This window comes from Alosa pseudoharengus, unplaced genomic scaffold, assembly GCF_046254945.1.
Source record: "Alosa pseudoharengus isolate Yale_2024_CS ecotype anadromous, Long Island Sound unplaced genomic scaffold, YU_APseudo_1.1 YU_APseudo_1.1_scf_21, whole genome shotgun sequence".
Taxonomy (NCBI): domain Eukaryota; kingdom Metazoa; phylum Chordata; class Actinopteri; order Clupeiformes; family Clupeidae; genus Alosa; species Alosa pseudoharengus.
The window spans coordinates 32,311,041-32,325,969 of NW_027468674.1; the positions used below are offsets into that span (position 1 = coordinate 32,311,041).

The 14,929-nt window shown below is 42.0% G+C and overlaps 1 protein-coding gene across 19 annotated transcripts in view; it reads left to right on the plus strand.

Moving 5' to 3' along the window:
- The window catches only part of ebf3a (EBF transcription factor 3a), a 95,526-nt gene extending 80,852 nt beyond the window's left edge, over positions 1-14,674 (plus strand). For 4 of the 19 annotated variants that reach the window (XM_076298649.1, XM_076298650.1, XM_076298654.1 and 1 more), the window contains exons 11-16: positions 2,033-2,121; positions 7,016-7,081; positions 7,951-8,128; positions 8,768-8,968; positions 9,647-9,844; positions 11,901-14,674. In XM_076298649.1, coding sequence (XP_076154764.1) covers positions 2,033-2,121; positions 7,016-7,081; positions 7,951-8,128; positions 8,768-8,968; positions 9,647-9,844; positions 11,901-11,932 — 764 coding nt within the window. In that variant the 3' untranslated portion in view covers positions 11,933-14,674. The remainder of the gene's footprint in view (positions 1-2,032; positions 2,122-7,015; positions 7,082-7,950; positions 8,129-8,767; positions 8,969-9,646; positions 9,845-11,900) is intronic. The other 15 variants (XM_076298651.1, XM_076298653.1, XM_076298657.1 and 12 more) reach the window with 7 other exon arrangements.
- Positions 14,675-14,929: the final 255 nt, after the last annotated feature.

A 14,929-nucleotide genomic window follows, 5' to 3' on the forward strand; every position in this document is an offset into this window, starting at 1 on the left:
CCTTCCCTGTGTGTAAGTAAAGGGAGGGAGAGACAGAGAGGGAGAGAGAGAACGTGTGTGTGGGAGAGAAAGAGAGAGGAGAGGAGAATAAGGGGGAAGATAGAGAGAGAGACTCTCCTACATTCCTGTGAAAGCCATGTCATGTAAAATCAATACGGAGGAAGGATCAATGCTTTATTAACAAGAGGACGTCTTACTCCACATGCCGGCGTTGGCTCTTTGTCTTTCCTGGATGCATGATGGCACGTCAAACTGCATCAGGCCTGTCAGACGGCTGTCGCCGCACACTGCCACGCGTCCCTCAGCCGACCGCCGGCGCCGAGCCACACCGCACCGACACATTGATCAGTCCCCGCGCCAACCCCTCCCTCCCGCTCCTCAACCCCTCCCATAATTGTGCCACTTCATCATAAAGTCAACCAATTATTTTTGAGGAAGTTAGCACTGTCTGGTATTATGTCCTGTCTCCCTAACTCCTGCCCCCTTCCCCATTTCATCTCTCTCTCAGTCCTATCTCTCCACCTCTCTCCATCTATCTCTCTCTATCTCCACCTCTCTCCATCTCTCTCTCTCTCAGCCTCTGGAGTGGCCATGGCTGGCTGCCTGCCTTCCATCACCCCTTCATGTTTGCTTGCTTTCAACACAGTCACTGAGCTGGATGGTGTTAATCACTAAATCACATGCTGAATAATGAGTGATGGACTCAAATTGCAGGCTAAGTAATGAGCAGAGAGAGGCAGTTCTTATTAGCCTCAAAACAGGGAGAAGGAGGGGAAAAACACACCACCACCCCCACCACCACTACTACTACCACCATCACCAACATTGATTTATGGAGCTTGCAGCACTTACCACACTCCGTGCACAGCCACTTGTGCTGAGAATGATATCTACATCCAGCACAAGCACTGCCTCATCAGTGTTTTGCTGCTGCCGCTCACTGCTGTGGCTCCCTCTTGTCCCCACATCTTCCTCTAGGGGCCTCAGGGGCCCACAGTGGCCCTTTTGTTTTTTTGTGTTGGTTTGGGGGAGGGGGGGGGGGGTTTAGGAGGGTTGCTGGTAATAGACCTCCACGACTCCCTCTAAAGCTTGTTAAACACAATGTGTGCAGTCCGTCTGAGTTGGGATTATGATTCATGTAGTGGGCGCGCGCGGCGCACGGGGCCTGATTTATGAGGCCGCCCCGTTCATACTCAAAATTACAATCTGAGAGGGAGGGGGCTGGGCGTGTGAAGAGAAGTACGGAGAAAAGAAAGGCAGAGAGAGAGAGTGAGTGAGAAAAAGAGAGAAAGGAGAGAAGGCAAAAAAGATTAATTACTATTTGTGGCCTGCAATTTCATGAGGCCAGCTCAGTGCAGCTGTAGAATGATAGTGCCCTACATCAGTTTGTAGTCAGCCATTCACAGATTATTAAAGCTTTGCAAGATTAAGTGCTCCTCCTGCCTAGTTTGCACTCAGGCAATATTCCCGAGGAGGAAAAAAAGGAGCCGGGGATAAATCTGAGGTTGGCAATAGCCAGACATATGTCATCATTGCCACTTTGCCATAAATCGTGTAAGTGTACAGAGATTGCTTCTTGATGCAGACATCACTGGCTGACAGGCATGATTGCTGTGTGTACCGAGCCATCGTGCTCAGTGGCTGCTTCATTCATAATGTATTGACCAACCCTTAGAATTTATTTGATCAATTATTGTGTGTATCATTCCAAATAACTGAAGTGGGAGAGTGAGTGAGAGAGAGAGAAAAAATGTTTTTACATACACATTGGTTTTTACCCTCTTTTTTCTGGCATTCTGGGATATTATCCACAGTAAAACAAACATTCTGTCATGGCAGTGTGTTCAGTGCTTGTGCAAATGGGCTAGCAGGCTCACCAAATGTATAAAATACTTTGAAATGTGCATAAATTCTGAGGTAGGTACTGTGATGATGTTTTGCAGAACAAAGACACACAAAAGGCTGCATGGCAATGAGAGGGAGCTGTGTTTGCTTCGACCCTAACCAATCCTCTCCCTGTTTTGTGCTTTAGCTTTGAATGAGCCCACTATCGACTACGGATTCCAGAGGCTGCAGAAGGTCATTCCAAGACATCCAGGTGATCCGGAGAGGTTACCGAAGGTCAGTGGACTGTGTGTGTGTGCGGTTGTGTGTGTGGTTGTGTGTGTTTCTGTGTTTGTATTTGTATATGTCTGGGGAGGGGAAACATTCCTATTTATCATAAAAATGTGCCTATGAAGAGAAACAATTCAACGCAATTCAGTTAGTGCATGCAATCTCTGTTGGCAAGTCATCACTATGCAGTCCCTCAAAGACAATAGTGCAAAACACATACACAAAGACACACACACACACATACGCAATCACACATACACAAACAGCTTCGGCAGCCTAGACCAATGTGTTTGGATTCAGGGAGAGCAGCTCAAACTTTTGCTGTGGCGAAATAGTTCAATTAAACATTTTTCCACTCCAGTAAGCTGTGGTGATTGTAATCTAAGCGGGGCCCTCTCTGATCTGTGATTATTCCACTCTTGTTTTCCTTTCATTTTCCAAAGCTAGATCCAGTTTAATCTTTTGTTGACAAAGCTTTCTGTTATAAGTCCTTGTCTTAGCGGGTTAATAAATGAAGTCCACACATTAATATCTGCAGGGCCCGTTTTCATTTGAATTCCACAAAGAAGCCATTTGCCTCCAGTTCCCATGTGGGTGACACATATCACAGGCCTGTTGTTTTGATGTGTGGCATAAAAGAAAAGCCACGCGAATCATTTTTTGGCCCTTTCTTTGATTCTGTATTTTTTTCCCATTTCCCTTTGATACAATCTATGACTCGCACCCTTGCTAATAGAAAACCTGCTAATTTCCCATTTGAGACATGCAGAGCTCTGGGCTTTCTTAATAATACGTTAAGAGATTATTATTCTGCACTCAGATCCTGGGTGCTCAGTGAGAGCTGACCACCTCAGAGGTCTAATAACAGATATAATATAAATATCTATTAGAACTCAGTGTGTGCCCATGCTATATCATTAACTCCCAATGAGCACTTTGAAATGCAGGCGCTTTCACACAGCCGACTCTCACTGACATGGGCTAAACTAAAAACCCCTCAACGGCGTCAGTGCTCACAACATGATGTGTTTCAATTACATCTGGCTTTTTTCCTCTCTGCGGAGAGCAATATCTGGACAGAAAATCTTGTTTCAGTAAATGCTTCAAACTATCTATTACCAATAAAGGAAAAAGCCTACCCCGGCTGCCTCTTTTTGTGCAGATCTTGTTCTCTCTCTCAGGCTTTCCTGATCTCTTTTTGTAAGCACCAGAGAACGTATAAAATGTGCTGATAATAGGGCATTATTTTGGGAGAAAAGAGGCTAACAAAAGCAATCTCTGTTAGCGAAGCAATTCAGGAAATGCATCACAAAAAAAAGCCCCCAGCTTGCTCACCCTTGTGCACCAAGACGGGAGCCTTTCTCCTCCCCTCTTAATTCAGGTGAAACCTCACCATTGAGACTTCACAGAAGGCGATCCCAGGAAAGAGATGGAATCTAGCAGTTCCAATAAACAACATAAATATTTGATTTTGCCTTCTAATGGACCCAAATGTAGAGTTCAGCGGCATGTAAATGAAAGTGCCAAGTCATTCATCATTGTTAAGTCAGCCGTCGAGCGGGGTCAGAGCACGCTTCGCGCAAAGCTGCAATTGACCCTTACATATATTTTGAATGAGCGGAGAAATGGAATAAAGTAACATCAGCGGCAGACGTGGCGAGGAAAGGCGAGGAGGCTGTAATAAGGGTTTCGGGTAAAGGCTTTGGTGGAAGGGGCGGGAGAATGTAAAGTGTGTATTAGTCAGCCAGGCAAAGGCTGGGGACTGACCCACGCTCTACGGCTTCTCCCTGCACTGGATAATACTACCACAATATTGATTTGTGGAACATTTTCCTCCCCCATGCTCTACCCTCTTCTGTTTTTTTTTTTCATGAGATCCGTAATGTGTAGGGTTTGATGGGTAATTGTGGTGGGACAGAAAGCCAATATGGTGTGCTTGTATTGCTTTGGACACTAATAATGTTGCAGCTACATACATGCATGCATGCATGCAGAAACTTCCTCCCGAATTGAAGTTTGCTATCCTAATTTTAGATAACGTCCAGATTTATGGGCTGATCCGAGGGGAGGGGCATAAATGAACACATTTATATACAAATATCCTGCCTGGAAATAAAGGCAATAACTGGAGTTGCTCAGGTGATAAGGAAGAAGATTGCAAATGGGACTGGAGAATCCTCACTCTTTTTAGATGTTATTTGAAAACAATGTTATCCATTCTCCGACATCAGCTATGGGAGCAAACAGTGAAATGAGAATCTGATCAGTCCTCATACATTCACTTATGCTCTATCAAATAATCTTCATAGCAAATCATATAGTGGGAACCTGGCTTTTTTACAGGGGGAATTAATTGCACCCAATCCCCCATCCCATTTCCCCTTGTTTCACCTTGCAAACACAGATCTATTCCGCTTCCTTTTCAATCTAATATACAAGAAAATTTATTAGAAATGCATTCATGTTGAGCAATTACCCATGCATTAAAATTCATCTTCTTTTCCCTGCTTTTTGAAGTAGCTACATCTATTGGCCCCACACTTCTCAATGTATTCATAACCCCAGGCAAGAACTAACAGAATAATTGCTTTACAGTTTTATAATGACATCAGCACCTGAAGCCACATCACCTTGGTTACCTTCTTTAACTGTGATAATATATACCACTCAAGATATTGAGGAGAGGCAGAGGCAATGATAAGACCTGTTTAAATGGTTGTCGACCATGGGCATAACAATGAACACTTGTAATAATACCTCTGCCCATTTGTCATGAAACGAGTGCCTGGATTCGTTTTGAGCTTTAATCGTTTCCGTTTAACCTGGAGTCTGTTATGTCCCTGTGAAAAAAAAAAAGAAAAAAAAACGAGAGTCAATTACACTTATCATCGTGACTCAGAAATTTACATTGAAATGCTCCTCGAACACCATTCGGGCTAATCATATTCACAGCGTGAGCCGCACTGCCTGAGAGGTGGAGGCTGGAACAAAACAAACTCATTCAGAACACCCTTGACTGATTGGGTTACGTCTTACGACTTCTCCTGACACAACTAGACCACCACTTAAGCGCAGCCTGGCAAATCGGTTCATTAGTTAAGACACCTCACGGTAAATGACAGATTAAGGATGAGAGGCGACGTAATTTTCTTAAACTATCCTTATGGTTTCGCTTGCCAAGTACCATATGGACGAGGAGGGCACTGGAGATGAAGAACGGCTTTGTGAACGTGGCAATCTTAATTGTCGTAATCGTTGCTTAAAATTGGGAGGCATGTAAAAAGTGTTGCGATATGACGGAAAAGATTATGAGTAATTATTAGCAGCCCAGGAAAACACTCCATCTTACTCAGGGAGAGCGGCCCCAGCTGATGAGACCAGATTAAGACAGCTGTGCCTTTCATTGATTGTACCTGCCTCCTGACAAGTGTAATTCTTTATTTGTATGCAAAATAGATGCATGCAACATCAAGCATAGACACCAATTTCAGAGGTAAATGACCGTTTTAAGAGCCATCCAGCCGGCAACTCCTCCAGATTAGATGGCGCTTTCCTGTAAACGTATGGCGCGTGTGAGAAGCCGAAGCCTTCTGTGATTAATCTTGATAAATAAAGGATCCAAGATGGTGGATAGAGTTGGGAATGAACTGCGCATTCAGCCATGATCAGGAGGCCTCATGCACGGATGCGGCTCTCTCCAGGAAAGCCAGGAAAATGTATTTGAAATGACAGATTTCACCTAATATCAGCAATAAGCTAGTATAGAGGATGTAACAAAATGCCCAATTACAGTCTTATCAAATCAAAAAATGTTTCAGTGATAAAAATGGCGTGGCAAAATATGAAGTTATCATTGTGGGGAAATGAAAGGAATGAGCTCCTCTCCAAATGTATTCTTTGCCTCTGTGTTCAGATCATTCATAGAAGTGAGTGGTCATTGGGGAGAGTCTGGAGAGATGTTGTTTTGGTGACGCTAATCCTTAAAAGAGGAGACACTCCAAAGAGGTTTCTGTGGTCTTATTTGAGTAGGGATGGGGGAATGGGGAAAAAAATGGCAAACCAGCCAAAAAATCTGGCAGAAAAACACAGCACTGGAACAGGGCTGTTGGCAGGCCCGTCCTAATTTTTGAAGGAAGCTAAGCGGCAAGTTAATCCATGTTGTTGTATAAGTAGGGGGAGGCATGCAGACATGGATAAGAACAAAATTGTGTGCATCCGTGTCCCAGGGCACAGGCACTCAGCCTGCGCTGGATGGGAAGTCATTTATGAAGTCCTTTACAACAGGCAGTGAAAGAGGTTAATTGAAAAATTTCCTAATGTCATTATGAAAGAACTAGATTAACCCGAGCTAATTCACTTTATTGTTCAGAAGAAAGAGGAATGAGCATTGAACTCTCCCGCAAATTTGGGGCATGAATTAGGGGTGAGATGTTGTCTTAAAGGACTCTGCCAGTTTAATTAAGATATGGAAAATTACTCATTGTTCTTTGCCACTAAAGTGCTAGGAATTAGCAGCCAAATGCAGGGCCTGTGCCTTTCATATCTCCACGGCGTGTTTGTTTGTTTAATACCCACAAGGCGACATTAAAATGGACTTTTTTTTTTTTTTTTTACTGATTTAGCTCTAAGGGTGGAAAGTACTGAAACCACTTCAGGTTCATATGCTCTTGAATGTAACTAATGTGTAATGTGTTAAATGCATTTTTATTTTTATTTATAATAATAATAATTCGTATTCTTATTATTATTATATACAGTATAAAGCTTACATGGTATAAAAATGAAAGGTAGCCCTATGTAATTGGCTTTAGCTGCCAAGGAAGGTAAATGAAGCTCACCACAATGGCAGTGCTGGTGCTGTATGATTCATTGCATACTCTCTCTCTCATGTCTCTTTTAGGAGGTGCTGCTGAAGAGGGCTGCTGACCTTGTGGAGGCACTGTACGGAATGCCCCACAACAACCAGGTAACACACATGCACGCACACACACACACACACACACACACACACACACATCCCTCGCCCTGCAACCACATGCAAATGAGCTTGCTTTTTGTGTACATTCTCCATAATTAAATCAGCGTTTTCTCTGCTCTCTTCTCTGGTGCGCTCATCTTCATACATTTCAAAGAGGCCTCAGGGCCATTGTACTGTAGTGTTGGTGTCATTGCTCTCAGCGAGCCTGCTTCTCTCTTTCTCTCTCTCTCTCTCTCTTTCTCCTCTCACCACCAATCCTGGCTCCTGCACACACATCTGAGAGCAGAGTTAATCAGTCAAAACGCATATAACACACACACAGACACACACAAACACAGGCACGCACGCACGCACGCACACACACAAACACATACACACACAGAGAACTATTTAAATGAAAGAATAACCTTGAACTGTGTCCAAAAGGTTGCTAATGCAAATTCCCAAACAAATTTACCCAGCAGTGTTGTTCAAATATGATACGAAGCTTTGATACATCCAATTGAATCAACCTGTTACTTCAATTTTGACCAGTATTGAAGCGGAGCTGAACCATATGGTTCTCAATGCAGGGTTTAGTCAAGTGTGCTTGATGTGTTTGAGCTCAAATGTCATTTACCCTTCTCCTTGTTATCTCTGTTCTCCTCTGACTGATTGTGGAAATAGTCGATCCAAAAAATACTCATGGACTATTTGAAGGAAATACCCCCCAAAAACTTAATAGAATGTGCTCTTTTAAAATCCTGGCACTGTTAAGGATTGAAAGCCATCCATCTGTGTGTGTGTGTGTGTGTGTGTGTGTGTTGAAAACCAATGAGGAGCCCAGCATAACAAATGTCTCCCCTTTCTGTCTCCAGGAGATCATTCTGAAGAGGGCGGCCGACATCGCAGAGGCCTTGTACAGCGTCCCCCGCAACCACAACCAGATCCCCTCGCTCGCCAACACCGCGTCCCACGGAGGCATGATGGGAGTCAACTCCTTCGGCAGTCAACTGGCAGTCAACGTCTCGGAGACATCTCAGGGTAATGACCTGGGTATGTAGCCATGAGTGAAGATAAGCTGCACACAAAACAACAACTAATCTATCTTTTAACCTTTAAGTATTACCTGGCCAGCCCCTCAATGTGGGCAGTTTTTTTCCTGGCCGTCCTGCTGCAGCTCTATCTTCCCTGGCTGTCTCTAATTAATCTCCCAGGAGGTTGCCTGACACTGTCACTACCTTCCCTGTATGCCTGGCAGTGAGTGACCGCTCCTGCTATTCACTCAGTGCCACCGCTGATAATAGCTTCACATCTGTTCTCTGTTGCCACTGCTAAGATCAGGGGCGATCATCATGGCTGCCTTCTCACACGCGGGCTCATGAATACGCACATGTGTAACCCTCTCCTTGACACACACCTTTATGTGTCTTATTAAGACGTGTAGCCACACACACACACACACACACACACACACACACACACACACACACACACACACACACACAATGTTAAGTCCCGCTGTCGTGCATTCATGGGAAGATAGTAAAGCACAAGTGTCACTCTGAGAATAAAAGAGACTGGCATCTGTGGACAGAGGAAGGCTTCTACCTGTGGAGGAAACCAGAGCCCCAAGTTGTACTCCAGCCCCTGGCGTATGGCACGGTCCCGTTAACCCTCGCCTCTCCTCCACAGTGGGCTATAGCCGCAACACGAGCAGCGTATCTCCCCGCGGCTACGTCCCCAGCAGCACCCCGCAGCAGTCCAACTACAACACAGTAAGCAACAGCATGAACGGCTACGGCAATGCGGGCATGCCCAACCTGGGCGTTCCCAGCTCACCGGGATTCCTCAACGGCTCCTCTGCCAACTCCCCCTACGGCAGTAAGTATCAAGGTAATGCCCTCTCCTTCCGCTTCTCTCCAAACCTCTGGTGCCTTTGTTGTTTTTGACACTCCTCTATTTTTTTTGTGTTTTGTTGTTTTGTTTGTTTTTTTATGTTGTGAATGTGTGCTACTGGATAAAAGGAGGGGTGACTCTGGAGGCTGAACACCCAAAGACATTTACAATTTGACCTCAAAAAACAAACAAACAATAAAATAACAAACAGCCAATAGCCAATCAATGACAAATGAAAAACAACAATTCAAATAAAAAAAGTCTGTCCAACTTATGGAGTAGGCCACTAGACAAATCTGAGAAACAATAAGGTGGACACAACAAATCCCCACAAATTTCCATAGTCAGAGTCTATTGGAAAACCTATTATCCAGAGAGTGGCCAAGGCAGGACACTACACACCACATTTCAACTCATATTCATCAGCACTTTCCCCCAAAGTTTTATTTTTCTATCCATATTCTGAGCAAAGTTTGATTCTTTTCCCCCTCAAAAACCCATATCATTCAAGTATTTTTTCACCGCGCATTCATGGTCATTTCCCTAATTCCTTCCTCATTCCCATATTTGATTTGAAAAAGAGGCAAGGCCCGAACCAATTCTAAATCAGTCTTTTTTGATTCGTCTATGCCGTGAACAGCTCTCTGAGTGGTGACTATTTTTGCTTTATTGCAGTAGTGCCGTCAAGCCCTACCATGGCAGCCTCTTCGGTCAGCCTCTCTTCAAACTGTAGCAGTACACACGGCATTTTCTCATTCTCACCTGCCAATGTCATCTCTGCAGTGAAACAAAAGAGCGCCTTTGCCCCTGTTGTCAGACCCCAAGCCTCTCCACCTCCTTCTTGCACCAGTGCAAATGGCAATGGACTTCAAGGTGAGCCGCCCTCCCTCCTTTTATAGTGCCTCACCTGTTGGGTCACTGGAAATCATTTCTGACACCCCTCCCCATCCACCCAAATACAGCTACCATACACGGGCCTATTCCTGGTTTACACTTGTATGGCTGGCTCCCATCAATTATGTATTTGTGGATGGATGACTGGCTGAAGAGATGGATGTGTGTTTGGATGGATGGAAGGACAGATTATGCATGTATGCATGTGTGCATGTGCATGCGCGAGTTTATTTATTGATTTATTTATCTTACATTAATGATTAAGGGAAGTTAAGAGCCTCTAGAGGTTTCCCCTCCTTTTGACTCTCACTGGTATGGTACAGTGGAGTAACAGCATCTCACACATTAAGGCCAGAATAAATTCACGAGCAGAATGTGCTAATCTTTGACAAACACACAACATGAGGTGTTCTAGTCGTCCTATTGTGTCTCCTGATAGCACAGGCCAGGGTCCTTCTCCCATGACTAATCTAAACTGAACATTGTCCACATTAAAATTCACAATCCCCCCACTCCTCCCCCGGTGGGTTGACCCCACTGTGCCTAGTCTGGGTCCTTAGTGAATAGACTTCGTGTAACTCAGGCAATCTCTCCTGGATGGTATTTTAATGTCCCAGGGATTAAAGATCACCCTTTTCACGGCCCTTAGAAAGCAGTCACTCTTCCTCGTTGAAGATCGTCTGGTTTGGAATGACTATTGTACGCAATTAAAAATTCATGTTTTTTCACTGTAGTTACTAAAATGGTGCCATTAAAAGGCCAAGAGCATAAAGATTTCATGTGCTATATTGTACCCAGGCATCTGAAAATCAGCAGTATGCGGGGAGATATGCTGGGGAATGTGTCTGTGCCAGTGTATTTGAAAGCACTGGTCTGATGAGATGATACCAGGCAGAGAGGAGTCTGAAATTGTTCGCTCAGCAGGCCAGCATAGCTCAACAAATTAAAGACTTATTTAGGCCAGTAAGAGCACTTGTATTTTCTCTATGTCAAGGCCGACTTGTTTGCTTTGAAAACATGTTTTAGACATAGTGTGTGCATCCAAGATTAATAATGTTAGAGCTAATGAACTGGGAAATTAAAGTTCATGCTGCTACATGCATACACTTATTAATATGTGGTTTGCAGAAATTAATGAGGAATGCCATGTCATCAAGTGCTTATGCAAACTTAAAAGTACTCGAACCATGACACCACAAATAAGTTGAAAGCAATGAAATTATTATTTTTTAATCAGAGCAGCTCACTAGATACCTAATTGTCAAAATGAGTGGAGTGGGCAAGTACATCCATCTTCGGCTGCAGCTTCTCCTCTAATAACCCTCAAGCAAGTGGATGACGAATCCACCCCCCCCCCCCCCACACACACACACACACACACACACACACACACACACACACTCTTTGATCGCATCCTAGGCCGAGTCTTATGCGTAGGGAATGTCATCTAGGGCCAGGGCACAACACAAAAGCAAATAGGAGAATGCAAATATTTCAGCGTTGATTTAGCTCCCAGCAGTGCTGGGAAAGAGGAGGGGGAAAAAAGCCAAGGATTTCAATTTGGGGGAACCTGAGAAGTGTCTGGTCCTTGACTGGCGAGCAGAGAGTCCGTATCTGACGTTACCAGAAGTGACCGTGTTGTTTCTCAGCTGTCAGCATGGACGGCCTCCAGGGAGTCTGGGCCCCTGTTTGCCATTAACAAAACGCTAAGAGAAATATCACACATGTGCAAAGGCAGGATGCTTTCTCCTGAAAATGTCAGAAAGCTCCTCTTTTAAAAGTGAAGTCTTTCCTCCATGTCTTGTTGGAAAAGCGCACACCTCGCAACCCCCTCCTCCCTCCTTCATACAACCACCCCCAACCTACCTTTAACAGCAACCATGTTTCAAACACACCCTCGGCCTCCATTGACAACACTTAGGCATATCCATCAGCGTGTTTAGTGAAATGCAGTTGACATACTTTCCTGTTCTTGCTGTCTTTGGTGCCTGGAGAAGTATTTCACTAACATCCTTGTTTTCTTTTCTCTCAACAGCAATGTCTGGACTGGTGGTCCCCCCCATGTAAATTGCACTTCCACTCCATCCCAAGCACCAGTCTCCGCAGATGGGCTTCAGGGGACATGTTTAGTACATTAAAGAAGATTCTGGTCGAATCTGTATCATCAATCACGGATAAAATCTACAACTAATTCTGTTATTCAGAGGGGAAAAAGACTTTGTTTCAAAGATTTTATTCAAACAAGTACAAATTGACATGCAAGCAACTTTGTCATGAACAATTTAATTTTGTTGACTGAATTTCTTGTCATATTTTCACATTTCTCAGTGTCGAAGAGGAAAAAAATGAAAAAAAGCCTATTTTGTATAAAACATTTCTGGTTTGATCTTGGCTATGTCTAGTTCTTGCTATGTGTTGGGAGAAACTTTGTGGATGCACCATTTGATGAAAAACACTGATTAAAATGCCTCAGAATGTTTCTCTGTAAAGGATGTGCAAACTGTGTGCATCTCTATAATGTGAATTAATTTTCCCTTTTCTTTCTTTTTTGTTCTTTATTGATTTGTGGTAAGAAAAAAGGGGGCCAATGCAGCAGAGCCATTAAACTGGAAATAATATAAATATATAATTTTCTTTTTTTTTTAAAAAAAAGAACATTAACATGAAATGAAGAAAAAGTAAATGGGGGAGGGACAGGCAGAGGAGATTTTATCATGCTTACTTCATCTAAAATGGACTTTGTAACTTATTGTAGTTAGAAATTGTAACTTTGATATTGCAAAAATTCTTCTCTTGCCTTCAACAAGCACATCAACAGAGACAAAAGGCTACTATCTGTTGGTTTAAAAAAGAAAAAAGAAAAAAGAAATACTTCCACTGCTAGAGCTTCCTGTTAAGCAAGTGTGATCTGCAATGTTTTTCAACTTTTTGCTAGCACTGTATACTATTGCATTCTTAGGCTACTGTGAAGTCTATGTTTCTTGTACCAGAAAGTTGTCCTTTTACTTCTAGCTCCTTACTCCCTAATGTGTTTTGTATGTGGTTATACAATTGTAGACTTTTGTGATTTTGCCAAAGTTGTAGCTAAATATTTATACACTTGTCTTGAATTTTTCCAGATCCACTTAAATATTTAGTACAGAGTTTTATTCCTTCAAAAACAGTAAGGAGTAAAATAGTCTTATACATTGCAACACTTTCACATAAACACTTGCGGTCACTAAGGGGATTTTTTGTAACATATCAATTATAAATATTGTATTTATCTTTGAAATTTTGTATATTGCTTTCCATTCTTTTATTTGATCTTGTATGTATTGTTTGTCATGGCCTGATATTGTGATGCAGCACAGAGCGTTAAGCCAAGAACCATTGCCGACATCTGCTTTTTTTGTATCAATAGATTGCAATGTCTACATTTCATTTGTATTTCAAAAATTTTGTTACTTCGTCAAAAATTCCATCCTTTTGTTTGTTCATTTTATGTTTCAAGGAACAGTCAAATCCATTGTTTATTTTTATATTAATTTTTAAGTTATCTAAACAAATACTTTTTGGAATAAAACTGTTTGTTGTATAGTCAAATAAATTGTTTGTGACACATGGCTGTAATAATATTAGTAGAAAATGTGCATGTCCAGCAGCCCCAGGGGGGATGATTCAATTTGTGGTTGTAAATTTTGTTTTGTAGAATGTAAAAAGTCATTTTTACCTGCCACCCACAACTTTGCCACATAGCCAAACTGTGTTTACAGGGAACAAAAAAATATTTTAGCCTTGAACGGATCCATAAGTTAGCCACAAATGTTTATTAAAATATTGCAGAAAGTTTCTTGATTGACAACGTAATGACGAGTGTCCTGAGAGGAATGTTTCTGCTTTTTTAATAACAAACTGAAACCACAATGCCAATCATTACTCCATTAAGATGATCAATGGTGTAAAAAGCACAAACATTTTTTACTAAAATAAAAAAATATTATTGTGACCCCTCATCTTTTGGCTTTTTTGTCATTTTCCTGATGAATTTGATTTTTTTCCCTGTACTCCCCCAGAAGAGTATGAAAATGACTAGAATGACTAAAGGATACATTTTTTATATCACAGATCAAACGCCAGAATTAAACTGTTCTATATTATATACATGGTGTTTTATATCAGTTCCATGATATATAGTAGCTTCATAGCCAAACACAACTCAGCATTTTCTTGCCCCATTATATTTTTCTTCTGGTTGTGCCAAATCTACAGATGAGACACACACATTTTTTTCATCCTTTTTTTTTTGCACGTAACACTTTGTAAATCTCCTGTTGTAACGTTCAGTGACTGCAGCATTTTTTGTTTTAAAAACTAAAAAGGGAAGTTTCCTGTTGGCAATCTGCACAAGTTTTTCTTTTCTTTTACCACAAGGAAGCAAGGGCAGCTGTAGAAAGGAATAAGTGATGAATGTGCAATGTATTTGCTTTGTGATAGCTCAACAAAGCTTGGCTAAGTGGGGAAGCCTGAGAAGTCACCTTGAAAGTGAAAGAAACCCAAGGTTACATGAAGTGCATTTGTGAATTTCATCATTTCTGCAATCTGTGTTTTTTGTGTTTTACACTAATTAGTCCACGCACTCACTGCTTTGTTTCCCTCGGTCAGAGGCGCTCACTCAATGGTAGAACATTTCTTTAAGGGAAACTGCATTTTTATTTCATATGTATTTTTTGTTGTTTTTTTGTTCATTTATGTCCACATTTTTACATTTAACTGTATAAAGATGTTCATTTTACACAATATTTAATTAAAGTATTTCTTGTCTGTGAACCACCTCTCCCTGCTATCTTAATTTAGATTCCCTGAATATTATTTAAATTAGCTGGTGTTTATACAGGTTATATGAATATAGAAAACAAAGGTCTTGAAACAAGGCATTGACACTGACTACAGATGAACTAGAATGAAAAGCACATACATGTCATCTCATATTTCCAACATGTTTGTTTCAGCGATGACACATACTGTATAGTATAATCTCTGGGGCTTACTTGCTCCAACAAGATACTATAAAATTACAAATTA